This window comes from Silurus meridionalis, chromosome 7 (genome assembly GCF_014805685.1).
Source record: "Silurus meridionalis isolate SWU-2019-XX chromosome 7, ASM1480568v1, whole genome shotgun sequence".
Taxonomy (NCBI): domain Eukaryota; kingdom Metazoa; phylum Chordata; class Actinopteri; order Siluriformes; family Siluridae; genus Silurus; species Silurus meridionalis.
In genome coordinates this window covers 25,007,730-25,022,608 of record NC_060890.1, presented here as the reverse complement: position 1 = coordinate 25,022,608, position 14,879 = coordinate 25,007,730, and the positions used below count along the sequence as shown (strand labels likewise).

General features: G+C 44.2%; 1 protein-coding gene across 1 annotated transcript; it reads left to right on the top strand.

The window, feature by feature from the left end:
- Positions 1–461: 461 nt before the first annotated feature.
- On the top strand, positions 462–13,758 carry polr2a (RNA polymerase II subunit A). The gene is given in 33 exon segments (XM_046854657.1): positions 462–808; positions 1,624–1,756; positions 2,341–2,477; positions 2,580–2,753; positions 2,845–3,126; positions 3,448–3,609; positions 3,952–4,172; positions 4,317–4,449; positions 4,528–4,652; positions 4,939–5,149; positions 5,230–5,439; positions 5,626–5,794; positions 5,876–5,970; positions 6,139–6,342; positions 6,434–6,656; positions 6,754–6,937; positions 7,027–7,198; positions 7,388–7,493; positions 7,631–7,836; positions 7,911–8,382; positions 8,468–8,568; positions 9,016–9,120; positions 9,222–9,404; positions 9,496–9,699; positions 9,911–10,097; positions 10,190–10,303; positions 10,398–10,547; positions 10,685–10,981; positions 10,984–11,094; positions 11,097–11,144; positions 11,147–11,293; positions 11,296–11,404; positions 11,406–13,758. Coding segments are annotated over 33 exon segments (5,883 nt in total). The 5' UTR covers positions 462–721; the 3' UTR covers positions 11,827–13,758.
- Positions 13,759–14,879: the final 1,121 nt, after the last annotated feature.

Sequence of the window (14,879 nt, the reverse complement as noted above, 5' to 3'; positions counted from 1 at the left end):
CTTTCCCAGCACCCGTAGCTGGTCGGCGCGAGACGGACGGCACAGAAGGGTTTTTTTACTTTTGCTTAGACGGGGGTAAAACAGCGTTCGGCAAACTTCGGGAATTTCCGTGAAAGAGGCGGGACGCCTACGAAGCGCGCTGTAGCTTGTTCTGATTGGCCAGCGCTTTCTTTGCTCATACATATTCATAAGCGTGCTTGCGGACTACCTTATGTAGACCAATAAAGGGGTCGTTTCAAGACGTTCCGCCTTCTTCGTATTAGGATTGGTTGAGCAACAAAACGTGTTTCCTGATTGGCTGGGCGTGTTTCCTTATGAAATATGTATCGCCAACGTCCGTGTAGCCAATTAGCGTTTAGGAGTACAGCAGGACAACCCACCCTCGGACACGTTCACCCCTGTGAAAGAGAGTGGTTTAACCCGTAGCTGTGTTTCAGTCTATATAAAGACGTGTGCGAGCAGCTTTCTTTCAGATGCGCTTAGAGCGCACAAGAGTTCAGATCAAGGGGAGGAGAAGAGTTAGCGGGTTGGTTTATTATAGGTTTTAGTAGTGAATTACTACGCACGTTGAGTGATAACAAACGTGGTTCGCTTTGGAAAGCGCCATCGGACACGTTCCGGTCACCCCTCGGTGCAAGGAAGAGGGGTCTTGGTGGCGTTTCAGAGCTCTGGTTGAAAAGCGGCGTGCCGAGGGGAGGACGCGTCTCTTTGAATAGACAGGATGCACGGACCGCCTTCCAGCGACAGCGCATGCCCACTGCGCCTCATCAAGAGAGTTCAGTTCGGCATCATCAGCCCTGATGAGCTTGTAGGTCTTCTCCTTTGCGTTAGGTGTTTTTTATACGGTTTCTTTTGTTGCTTATTAACATCCTAACCACTTATAAATCAGTTTTGACCCGAAATCTTAGTTATGTTTTCCTTATTTTTATTATACTCCCCCTCCGCCGCGCTTTATGTTTTAGCGTTAGCTTAGCATTGCTGGCTAAACCGCGCGCACTCGCGCACGTGCAGAAAGTTGCACAAATTCGGGCTATACATAAAATAGGCTGCATTTCTTTACTGTTTTACAACCGAGTCACTGTTTCTAGCTGTCAAACTCCCTTTTCATCTCATGACAATAAAATCTGTTTTTGTTGCAAATGGAATCCAAGGCATGCATTTATTTTTATTGTAGGAAAAAACACACTTTGTGCACTTTATTTGTCTTATTATTGATCATGCAAAACCAATGCACGAAGCAAACGTCTTTCAAATGAGTCAATATTTAATTAAATCCACTCAGATGTGCAAATGCAGGAGAGAGAATGATGAATTATTATTGATATGGGATAGGAAGAGGTTTAATAAGGTGGGGGTTTATGAAGAAATAAAAAATGCAATGATGTGCACATCTGGAAAGGGTTCAAGGTGATCAGAAGAGGTGTTTTGGTAATTGGGTTATGATTGGTTAGTTATGAACGAATGGATGCAAGACTGAATAATTCATGCTCTCTTATTAGAAGACAAATCTGCATGTTGCACTTTCAGTGTTTATAAATGGCTGTTATGGATAGTCAATAAGAATCTTAAGGAACAGTGTGTTTTTTGGGGGATTATTTTTTTATTCATATGGTCTCTTTGCAGAAACGGATGTCCGTCACAGAAGGGGGAATCAAGTACCCCGAGACCACAGAGGGAGGACGGCCCAAGCTGGGTGGGCTCATGGACCCTCGGCAGGGCGTGATCGAGAGGTCGGGGAGATGTCAGACTTGTGCAGGTGGGTTTTGTGTCCGAGACCAGCGCTGAAGCTGATCTTCGTTTAATCCACAATTATTGCAGGATCTTGGATGTTACAGATTTTTTGTTACAGATGTTCTGTTTTTGGAACATAAATCTTTCCGAATATATAATAATTCAGTTTTTTTTTTTTAAACAAGTCATTTTATTATGAGTGGTAAATTTTGAAATACTTACAAATAAAACCAAGACCTAATATTTGGAGTAGATAAAATTCTCACGTTTATTCTAAATACGTCTAAACTTTTTCTAAAGTTAATTTAATATTTGGGGGAAACAACTCGTAATAATTGGATAAACAGATTGCATTATAAGATCTAAATATTTTTGTATTTTTTTTTAAAGAAATTAAAAAACATTTGGGAAGTTAAAACCATTCAAGAAATGTGTGTAATAAAATATAGTTAAGATTAATTTTTTTTAAACAAGAAAGTTAAAGTTGTAATATTTGAAGGATAAAATAACACAACAGATCAGCACATAATCAGCGATTTAAAAAAAGAAAATATGCACTGATTTTACCTTGATGTCTGAATCTCTGATCTTGAACTGTTTATGATTTAGGGAACATGACTGAATGCCCTGGTCACTTCGGTCACATCGAGCTGGCCAAGCCCGTCTTTCACGTAGGCTTCATCACGAAGATCATGAAGGTCCTCCGCTGTGTGTGTTTCTTTTGCTCCAAGCTGCTGGTTGATGCGGTGTGTAGTTTAATTCTTATACATCACCGGTTGTTTATATAACATTCTAGTTCTTCAGACGTGTAACGTTGCTCAACGTCTGTTTGCGTGTCCGTGCTGCAGAACAACCCAAAGATCAAAGACATCCTGGGCAAGTCGAAAGGCCAGCCTCGAAAGCGCCTGATGCACGTGTATGACCTGTGCAAAGGTAAAAACATCTGCGAAGGCGGAGAGGAGATGGACAACAAGTTCGGAGTTGAGCAGCAGGAGAATGACGAAGATCTCACGAAAGAAAAGGTGAGCTGTAAAACCCCTGGCTGATCCAAGAACAGTGTGTTTGTTTACTCAAAGAATGAAATGTATTGATTTTTCCCGCGCTCGTGTTCAGGGTCACGGCGGATGCGGACGCTACCAGCCTCGTATCCGGCGCTCGGGCCTGGAGCTGTACGCCGAGTGGAAGCACGTGAACGAAGACTCTCAGGAGAAGAAGATCCTCCTCAGCCCCGAACGCGTACACGAGATCTTTAAACGCATCTCGGACGAGGAGGATCTCATCCTGGGGATGGATCCCAAGTACGCACGACCCGAGTGGATGATCGTCACGGTGCTGCCCGTACCACCGCTTGCAGTCAGACCGGCTGTGGTCATGCAGGGCTCGGCCCGGAACCAGGTGAGAGGCTGAAGAGACCTGGATTTACAATTCTTTAACTTGTCCAAGAGAAAGTAATAACTACAGGTCTTTTATTTAAATTTATTACATTTAAATTTATTTAAATTTCAACATTTTTTCCGTTTTTCCCAATTAATATTTTGGTGTTAAATCTCATAATTAAACTGAATCCAATAATTTATGGAGTAATTTTCTGTATTCGTCAACTTTACTTTTTTTTTTTTTTTTTTTTTTTTGTATAAAAAAAAGAACGTGTGTAAATGACGTCACCAGCCCGTGCTCGCAATTTGACCATTAAACCGCTCTTTGGGTTTTCTTCAGGATGATTTGACTCACAAGCTAGCAGACATCGTGAAAATCAATAACCAGCTGCGGCGGAACGAGCAGAGCGGCGCTGCGGCTCACGTTATAGCTGAAGACGTGAAGCTCCTGCAGTTCCACGTGGCCACCATGGTGGACAACGAACTGCCGGGTCTGCCCCGAGTAAGATCATTTTAAATAAATGTTATACATGGATGTTATTCACACTGTATAATTCACCACACAGACAAAAGTATTGAGACACAGCAGTGTACGTGTTTTTTTTATTTTATTTATTTATTGATTATTGTATTTGGAATGTCCACTCCTACTCATCATTCATATCTTCCCCTAACTGCTCTGTCACTTCAATTCCCATCCATAAACAAGCTGATGACCATTTCAACACTATTTATTTAACATCTGAAAATTACATACGCACACTTTTTGTGTATTCTGAATTTGAATGAGTTTTTCCTTTTGTTTTTCTGTAATAGTAAATAAAGTGTTAAATCTTTCTTTCAGGCGATGCAAAAATCTGGTCGTCCGCTCAAATCCATCAAGCAGAGGCTGAAGGGGAAGGAAGGCCGTGTGCGAGGAAACCTGATGGGAAAGCGTGTGGACTTCTCCGCCCGAACGGTCATCACACCCGACCCCAACTTGCAGATCGACCAGGTGGGCGTGCCCCGATCCATCGCCGCTAACATGACCTTCCCTGAGATCGTCACTCCGTTCAACATCGACAGGTAACAGTTTCATCTCTGCTTCATCTCCCAGTTTAGCAGCAATGCTTTGATGTTGCTTGATAGACACTTCCATGAAATTTCTGTTATACTTCTACGATTGTATCGGATATTGTATCGACTGATGGACTTTGATTTCCTTTTCAGATTGCAGGAGCTCGTTCGGAGAGGAAACAGTCAGTATCCCGGAGCCAAATACATCATCCGTGATAACGGCGACCGGATCGACCTCCGGTTCCACCCGAAACCGAGCGACCTTCACCTTCAGATCGGCTATAAGGTAAACTAACGCTGTTCTTTAAATCTTCTTATTCATTTTTAAACTCTTGTCGAACGTAAATTCGATTCTTTCCTTTAGGTGGAGCGGCACATGTGCGACGGTGACATTGTCATCTTTAACAGACAGCCCACCTTGCACAAGATGTCTATGATGGGCCACAGGGTTCGAATCCTGCCATGGTCTACTTTTCGACTCAATCTCAGGTGTGTGTTTTGGAGCCCTCTGCTGGCTGTGGGGGTGAATTACATCACAAAGCGGACATTTTTTTTGTTGAGTCGCTTGTTCTGGATGGGGGCGGGGCTTATTTCAAGTGAAAACATTCTTTGTATATTGTCCAAATCGCAGATTTTTGTGATTGTGTATGAATGTAGGAAACCATTTAAAAAAAAAAAAAAAAAAAAACTTTACACTACATCTTTAATTTTTCAGTCTGGATTTTTTTTTAATGCGGCACAAACAGAATAAAAATCCTCTCTCCTTCCCCCACAGTGTAACGACTCCCTATAACGCAGACTTCGACGGAGACGAGATGAACCTGCATCTGCCCCAGTCCCTCGAGACCCGTGCCGAGATCCAGGAGCTTGCCATGGTACCGCGTATGATCGTCACACCGCAGTCCAACAGACCCGTCATGGGTATCGTGCAGGACACGCTTACAGCCGTGCGCAAGTTTACCAAAAGAGACGTCTTCTTAGAGAGGGTGTGTATCGGTCAAACTCCTCCTCAATGATCGGAAAGACGAGTGTTGACACTAGACTGAAGGTTCTCTCCTTCAATCAGGGTGAAGTTATGAACCTACTGATGTTCCTGTCCTCCTGGGACGGCAAAGTGCCCCAGCCTGCCATCTTGAAGCCACGCCCGCTGTGGACCGGCAAACAGATCTTCAGCTTGATCATTCCCGGCCACATCAACGTGATCCGTACGCACAGCACGCATCCGGACGACGAGGACAGCGGCCCGTATAAGCACATCTCTCCTGGAGACACAAAGGTGGGCCTGGTTTTAATTAGTACTTATAAGTAAAGGCCGACAGTAGAGGTTTTACATGAGACTGCACCCTGCATTACATTAGGGGGTTTGGAAAACCTAAAGACCACATGGATGTCTCGCAGGAGTAGTTCTTCAACTGAATTTCACTGTATTGTATGGGACAAAAGCTGCATCTTCCTGTTGCAGGTGATCGTGGAGAACGGAGAGCTGATCATGGGGATCCTGTGTAAGAAGTCCCTCGGTACGTCTGCCGGTTCTCTTGTCCACATCTCCTACCTGGAAATGGGTCATGACATCACCCGTCTTTTCTACTCCAACATTCAGACTGTCGTCAACAACTGGCTGCTCATCGAGGGTAAGTACTTGTGTTGAATTGTTTGATCATTATGAGCTTGGTTTATGTAGACAGCTGATTTTTATTTTACTCCTTTTCTAGGTCACTCAATCGGCATCGGTGATTCTATCGCTGACGCGAAGACGTATCTTGACATCCAGAACACGATCAAGAAGGCCAAGCAGGATGTGATAGAGGTGAGCCCAATTAGTGTCTTTAGTCTAAAAATTGTGAAAGCTGTTCATTTTTGTTGGCTTTTAAAGCCCCCTGCTGGCCGTGAGCCAAACTGCAATTGCAAAAGGGTGGAGCTTATTTAAATATTTTTTTAAATATATGCACTTACTCTCATTACACTTCACTCCCAGGTCATCGAAAAGGCTCACAACAACGAACTGGAGCCAACTCCAGGTAACACTCTGAGACAGACCTTTGAAAATCAGGTCAACCGTATCCTGAACGACGCTCGAGACAAGACTGGATCTTCTGCTCAGAAGTCGCTGTCGGAGTACAACAATTTCAAATCCATGGTGGTGGCCGGGTCTAAGGGCTCCAAAATTAACATCTCACAGGTCAGACACTTGTCCTTAATAGAGCTTTATTTCCGATTTATTTTTCGGTATATGTTCTAAAAGGTCGACCTTGCATGCTTTTGTTGTGTAGGTTATTGCTGTGGTGGGCCAGCAGAACGTTGAGGGTAAACGAATCCCTTTTGGCTTCAAGCACCGCACTCTTCCTCACTTCATAAAGGACGACTACGGTCCTGAGAGCAGGGGGTTTGTGGAGAACTCGTACCTCGCCGGTCTGACACCTACAGAGTTCTTTTTCCACGCCATGGGAGGTAGAGAGGGTCTGATCGATACAGCCGTCAAAACAGCTGAGACAGGTATATACATGATATAAAACCTAAACAGCTGCATTTACTGTACCCATGTTGGACATGACCACCTTCACGACTTCTATTCGTGTCTTGTTCTTTTCAGGTTATATCCAGCGTCGTCTGATCAAATCTATGGAGTCTGTAATGGTGAAATACGACGCCACTGTGAGGAACTCCATTAACCAGGTGGTGCAGCTGCGATACGGAGAGGACGGCCTGGCTGGAGAGGCTGTCGAGTTCCAGAACATGGCTACGCTTAAACCATCCCATAAAGCATTTGAGAAGAAGTGAGTCACTTGGTCATATTCAGGTTCGCATCACTTTCCAAGCCTACACGATTGTCAACATTGTGACCTTAAACCGTCCAATCCACCAGGTTCAAGTTCGACTACGCTAACGAGCGAGCTCTCCGGCGCACGCTGCAGGAGGACGTGTTGAAGGAAGTGATGACCAATGCGCACGTGCAGAGCTCTCTGGAGAAGGAGTTTGAGAAAATGAAGGAGGACAGAGAGGTCTTGAGGGCCATTTTCCCTACTGGAGACAGCAAGGTTTGATTTTGTTTTTTTTTAAATAAAGAAATTAAATCATATCAAATTCAATAAATGTATGTTTGGAGGGGGGGAGAATCACCACTGCAAAAAATTATAGAATGACAAATTGTTTGCTACAGACACTATAAAAGACGATCGTGCCGTATTATCCAGGTCATCTGTGTCATTTCTTGCATTTTTCTGCAGGTAGTGCTGCCGTGCAATCTTGCAAGAATGATCTGGAACGCGCAAAAGATTTTCCGTATCAACCCGCGAACTCCGACCGATCTCAACCCTTTAAGAGTAGTGGAAGGTGTGTAAGCTTGTGTGGTTTGGAATCCGTACTCATGTCCATTATTGTAACTTGTATTATTGTAATTGAAACATTTCTATAGGACAAATTTCAATATTTTGAAGCGTTGGATTCATTACATTCGTTTCCCCACGCAGGCGTGCAAGAACTGAGCAAGAAGCTGGTGATCGTGAACGGGGACGATCCCTTGAGCAAGCAGGCCCAGCAGAACGCCACGCTGCTCCTCAACATCCACCTTCGCTCCACCCTCTGTTCCAGACGCATGACGGAGGAGTTTCGACTCAGCTCTGAGGCCTTCGAATGGCTCCTGGGAGAGATCGAGACGAAGTTCAACCAGTCGATTGTGAGCAAAACCAAAATCCCAGCCTGTTGCTTTTTAAAGAGCATGGTTAGATTTTAATTCTTGAAATGTTCTAGGTTCACCCAGGTGAGATGGTGGGTGCTCTGGCTGCTCAGTCTCTGGGTGAGCCGGCCACTCAGATGACCCTGAACACCTTCCACTACGCTGGAGTGTCCGCTAAGAACGTCACCCTGGGTGTGCCTCGTCTAAAAGAGCTGATCAACATCTCCAAGCGTCCCAAAACTCCGTCTCTGACAGTGTTCCTGTTGGGCCAGGCGGCCCGCGACGCAGAGCGCGCCAAAGACATCCTGTGTCGCCTGGAGCACACGACGCTGCGCAAGGTCACGGCCAACACGGCTATCTACTACGACCCCAACCCTCAGAGCACGGTAGTGTCCGAGGACCAGGAGTGGGTGAACGTTTACTACGAGATGCCCGACTTCGACGTGACCCGTATTTCTCCTTGGCTTCTGCGTATTGAGTTGGACAGGAAACACATGACTGACCGCAAGCTCTCCATGGAGCAGATCGCAGAGAAGATTAATGCAGGTGAGGAAGAGTTTTGTTTATTTATTTATATAAAAAAACATAAACATGGTCCCTATATAATTCGCTCCTTGTTTCCATGTTGCAGGTTTTGGTGACGATCTGAACTGCATCTTCAACGACGATAACGCTGAAAAGCTGGTGCTGCGTATCCGAATCATGAACAGCGATGAGAACAAGTTCCAGGAGGTGAGTCTGGATTCTAGTAGGTTTATAATAATAAAAAATAAAATGAATAAATCACCCTTCCCCCATCAGGACGTCTCTCTTGACTAGAGACCGTACTTGGATCATGCGTTGCCGATAACCAATTAATCAGCTGATAGTTTTTAAGATGGAGTGATACGATGTATATACAGAGGATATAGATAGGACTATAAAATAAGATGCAATGAATGAATTACAGGATAAATGAAGAATGAAAAGATGTGGTTTCGAACGAAGGAACACTTGAAATGGGTACATAAAAAATTAAATGAAGAAAAAAAAACACACAAATTAAACAGCACGTGGCGTCAGTGATTCGCCTCTAGTGTACTGTATAACGCAACCCGGAAAAACTATCAGTGACAAACCGGTCGACCTCTACTTCGCATTACACGCACATTTCATTAAACTGGTTAAATTCTTTGGCAGGACGAGGAGGTGGTGGACAAGATGGACGATGACGTGTTTCTGCGGTGCATTGAGTCCAACATGCTGACAGACATGACCCTACAAGGCATCGAGCAGATCAGCAAGGTGGGACAAGACGCAAATCGCCGAGACCTTACCCGTGTAAAAGTCTGAAGCTCATGTTTATTGACTCTTTACTCGTTTTTTTTCTTTTCCTTCTCCTTAAGGTCTACATGCATCTCCCTCAAACAGAGAACAAAAAGAAGACCATAATAACGGAGGAGGGAGAATTTAAAGCGCTACAGGAATGGATCCTCGAGACGGACGGCGTCAGTCTCATGAGAGTCCTCAGTGAGAAGGACGTCGACCCAGTCAGGACCACTTCCAACGATATCGTGGAGATTTTCACTGTAAGATGGTGTTTTAGAACCGATAAAGGATATGTTGATCTTTAAAGTAGTAATATTATATATACTTTTTATTTTTTATTTTTTTTGCTAGGTCCTGGGGATCGAGGCAGTGCGTAAGGCTCTGGAAAGAGAGTTGTATCACGTCATCTCTTTTGACGGTTCCTACGTGAACTATCGCCATCTTGCCCTCCTGTGCGACACCATGACCTGCAGAGGTCACCTCATGGCCATCACCCGTCACGGCATCAACAGACAGGACACCGGCCCGCTCATGAAGTGCTCTTTTGAAGAGACGGTTAGAACACAACATTGCCATTTTTTATAATAAAGTATTTTAATTGCAACTGCAATGAAAAGTTATTTTCGTTTACTGTTATTGTTTATTAAATATATATATATTTTTTGCCTTCCTTCGGTCATGGCTTTGAAATTAGACAGCATTCACATTGCCTTTTTTTTTTTTTTTTTTTTTTTTTTTTTTTTTTATTTCTCTTGTTTTTCTGTAGGTGGATGTCTTGATGGAAGCCTCGTCTCACGGAGAATGCGATCCCATGAAGGGCGTGTCTGAAAACATCATGCTCGGACAGCTGGCTCCTGCAGGCACCGGCTGCTTCGACCTGCTCCTGGATGCCGAAAAATGCAAATACGGCATGGAGATTCCCACCAACATTCCTGGAATCAGCGTAGCCGGACGTAAGTGGGCTTGTTTGGGTTTTCTGAGCCAAACGAAAACAAATGTGATCTTAATTATATCAATTCACGTGTTTTAATTCTTTCTTTTACAGCAACCGGAATGTTCTTTGGCTCCGCCCCCAGCCCTATGAGTGGCATGTCTCCATCCATGACGCCCTGGAACACTGGGGCCACCCCGGCGTACGGCTCATGGTCTCCCAGCGTCGGTGCGTGCAGGCGGCTGTTTCACTTTAGTGCTCTGTTACAGCGTTTATTATTTTTGTTTCTGTGCTTCATTCTTGCACTTTTTCCTCCGAACAGGAAGTGGAATGACTCCCGGAGCTGCCGGGTTTTCACCCAGTGTCGCCTCCGATGCTAGCGGCTTCTCTCCGGGGTACTCGCCTGCCTGGTCTCCTACACCCGGCTCACCTGGGTCTCCTGGTCCTGCCAGTCCTTACATTCCCTCTCCAGGTGATCTTAGGATCTTTTGTGTCATATTTAGGATTAAAGTCAGGATTTTATTTTTTTTATTCTGCAGGTTACATTTAATATAAAATGTGAATTTTACTTTCAGCTTGAATCTTATTTTTGTGCTTTCTCACCTCCAGGTGGCGCCATGTCTCCTAACTATTCCCCCACGTCTCCGGCGTACGAGCCGCGCTCCCCTGGAGGCTACACCCCCCAAAGCCCCGGCTACTCCCCCACATCCCCATCGTACTCTCCCACCTCTCCTTCCTACTCTCCCACCAGCCCCAACTACAGTCCCACATCTCCATCTTATTCCCCAACCTCTCCGTCCTACTCTCCAACTTCTCCGTCTTATTCCCCGACCTCCCCAAGCTATTCACCCACGTCGCCCTCGTACTCCCCGACGTCCCCGTCGTATTCGCCCACCTCTCCATCTTACTCCCGACATCTCCTTCGTATTCCCCGACGTCGCCCTCTTACTCCCCGACGTCCCCCAGTTACAGCCCCACCTCTCCGTCGTACTCGCCCACCTCTCCATCCTACTCGCCCACTTCCCGTCGTACTCCCCAACCTCTCCTTCGTATTCTCCAACGTCGCCTCGTGTTCCCCGACCTCTCCCAGTTACAGCCCGACCTCACCCAATTACACGCCCACTTCGCCCAGCTACTCGCCCACGTCTCCGTCTTACAGCCCCACCTCGCCTTCGTACTCTCCCACGTCTCCCAATTACACACCCACCAGTCCCAACTATTCCCCACATCGCCATCATACTCCCCACCTCTCCATCATACTCCCGTCAAGCCCTCGTTACACCCCCAATCCCCTACGTACACCCCGAGCTCACCCTCTTACAGCCCGAGCTCCCGTCTTACTCCCCACTTCTCCAAAATACACCCCCACCTCTCCATCATACAGCCCCAGCTCTCCGGAATATACCCCAACCTCACCCAAATACTCTCCTACTTCACCCAAGTACTCGCCTACTTCTCCCAAATACAGCCCCACGTCCCCGACCTACTCGCCCACCACGCCCAAATACAGCCCTACGTCTCCCACGTACTCTCCTACGTCTCCTACCTACACCCCGACCAGCCCGAAGTACTCGCCCACTTCTCCTACGTACTCGCCGACGTCTCCGAAATATTCCCCCACGTCTCCGACGTACTCGCCTACTAGTCCCAAAGGCTCGACTTACAGCCCGACCTCGCCGGGGTACAGTCCAACGTCTCCGACCTACAGCCCGGCCATCAGCCCCGACGACAGCGACGAGGAAAACAACTGAAGCGCGCGCTGCCGGCCCGATCGGACTCTCGGTCACGACGCCGCCTCGTCCCTTTTCGAAAAAGATGTCGCGGCTGGACGTCGCCGTCCTCGATTCGAGTGACGGGGAAACTACGAAACTCCGGGGTCCTACGTGTGAAATAAACTTTCAGATATTTCTCGCATCGTTTCCGCAAACAGGCTCTAATTACTATGATATTGTCATAGGTGTGAACTGTAGAAGCTCTCAGCTTTTTGACTGTTTTGAATGAGAGAGGGGTTTCGAGGTGTTTTTATAGAGAGATATAAATGAAAACCCAGCCCTTTTTTTTATTTAGGCATCTCTAATTCAGTGTTAAGCATAATGGAAATTTGAGAGCATATTTATTGTTTTTTTTTTTGCCAAAAGCCTTTAGAAAGCAAATAGTGGATCATATCTACTGCAGATGGAACTGGAAACAAAAAACCCTGAAAAATGTACTGAAATCTAACCTTGACATTTTTTTTTTTTTTTTCCCCCCCTCCCCTTCTTGCTTTGTATATATGCTGCACTCAGTTTGTTTCTCTGTGCATATGGAAAGAACTGTAACTCTAATGAGTGTTTAGAGCCAGATTAGATTTTTTTCCATTTCTTTTTTTCTCTCTCGGATAAAATCTATTGGTTCAGATCTGGATTCAGATGTATAGTCTGACCAGAGGGTCGTATGCTGGTCTTAGCGTATTAGAAAGCGATGTAGTGACCTGCCCTGTTAAGGGCTTATCTACCATCCTTCCTATTATTATTATTATTATTATTATTATTATTGTTATAATTTGTAGTTAATATTTCACCAGCATCATGTTCCATTTTCAAACAACCACAAAGTGAGGTTATAGCCAGCAATAGCTTCCCTCTAACTAGAGGAATGTGAAAAATTTCCCCCCCCCTTTTTTTTTTTTGTTAACAGGATGATGAGGAAGGCAAGTATGTTTTTTTTTCTTTTTCTCTCTCCCTTTCAAATGTTCCCAAAATCCTTATCCGTCCCTGTAAAAATATTCCCCCGCACTTGACTTCCTTTCTACTTAATGTTATTTAAATTATATAAAAAAAACTCCCAGTACGTTACTGAAGGGAAATTTAATCAGTTTTCTTTTTGTCTGCTTTAGTGAAATTCTTTCAGCTCAATTCTTTTTAACCGCAGCGTTCTTGCCCAGCCCCGTGCAGTTTGTTTGTGTGACCAGCAGGAGGCGGCAGAGCGAATTTTGTATTCTTGTAAACTGATCATTTTAAAACGTCTCCACTAGCAAGCGTTCTTGCTCGTCATTTCTGAGTTCTCAACGCAGTCCTTCTCTCTGTAAATCCAAACGTAACGTTCTGATCAGTTAATCAGTGTTTATACTTTTTGTTTTTTTTCTTCCCCAATCCTTTTTTTTTTTTTATAAATGTCTTTTCCTAAGGGAATGAGAGGGCGGGTGAAAATTACTGTACAATACTGGAAACGTATATGCAGATCATTTTGTGTATAAACAGGTGGAACCAGGGTTCATGAGAAGCCTTCACCTTGCTCTGTAGATGTCAGTCATGGTGGCTTTGTGCGAGCATTGTGCGTTCTAAAAGCCTCGGAGCAGGTCCGTCAGCTCGTCAAAGACTCTGCCCTAGATTGCCTTCAACAATGTTTTCTTAAATTTCCAGTCACTTACGTGCCCAGGCTCCTGTGTGTGTGTGTGTGTGTGTGTGTGTGTGTGTGTGTGTGTGTGTGTGTGTGTGTGTGTGTGAGAGAAAGAGGATGTTTGAGTGTGTGAGTAAATTGAGACAGGGTTTCTTTCAGCTGGGCCGGGTTTGCAAAAAGGGGGTAATAAAGCAAGATTTAAACTTAAATTGCCACTGTATAGAAGAGGTCTTCTCTAATTCTCTGTATCTATTTGTTTGTTTTTGACTTGATGACAAAACAATAAAAAAATGTTTGCCTATAAATCATTGCTGTCTATGGGTTTTTGCTCGATTGATTTTAAGAAAAATGTGTAACGACTAAGAAGAATATCAAACATGCATATCAAATATTGGTGACTTTCTAAAGAAAAGCAGAGCACAAATGAATGATTATATAAGCAAATCTGCAGATGTGAAAAACGGTGCGTTGCGATACAAATGCAAACTTGTCCAAGCATCCCTACGATCGGCCGTTAATAATATGTACTTACTATAATACCAGCGGTCATGCTAGTCGAGCTGAGATCGAGAAGACGGCACGTTTCTCAGTTTCGGGATCCTCTTTTCTCGTTGTAGTACGACGTTACTGCGAACAGACAGGAAATATTACACATTGACATTTAGTGTTTATTTCCATTATAGCTGCGTTCTTTGGTTTTGATTGATGATTCAATGTTATTTCTAAATCGATTTCACAATGAACATCGTCTCAAAGCAGCTTAACAGAATTTCAGATCATAAAAATTTTCTGTGGATTCCCGTATGCACAGAGTGGTGCAAAAAACTAAAAACATCGAGTGTGCAGGCTGAAACTGTTAGTTGAAGAGAAATCAGAGCTGATAAGGAGACATTCAAATAATCCAGTAAGGAAGTAAATGTAATTTCTTACTGTATTTAAGTAGCTTTTTTTTCTGTACTTTCCATTTGAAGAGATTTTTACTTTAACTGCACTGAATTTCCAAATCAAATATCTCACTTTTAACTCAATTATATTTTGCGAATATCAGGGTCGACCCGCCAATCAGGATCGAGCGCTCGCTCTGTTTTAAACTCGTTCTACTGATCACCAACATACAGTTGAGCATCAGTTCAACAGAACATTGAGAGAGGAATAAATGATCAAGAAACTCCAGACTCGAAAAGGTTTTGTGCTCATGATCATTGTAACAGAAATCAATCAGTGTTTGAGTCATTAATATCATTCTATTAATAGATCAGTGTGCTGAGAGTCACATTCGAGTCTTTTCACATCAACTGAGATTAATAGGAACATTATAGTTATAATAAATCATAGTACTTTTGATACCGAGTACATTTGAAGGCAAAAACCTTTGTACTTTTATTCAAATGAAAGTTTAAAGGAACTTTTACTTTTACTGGAGTCA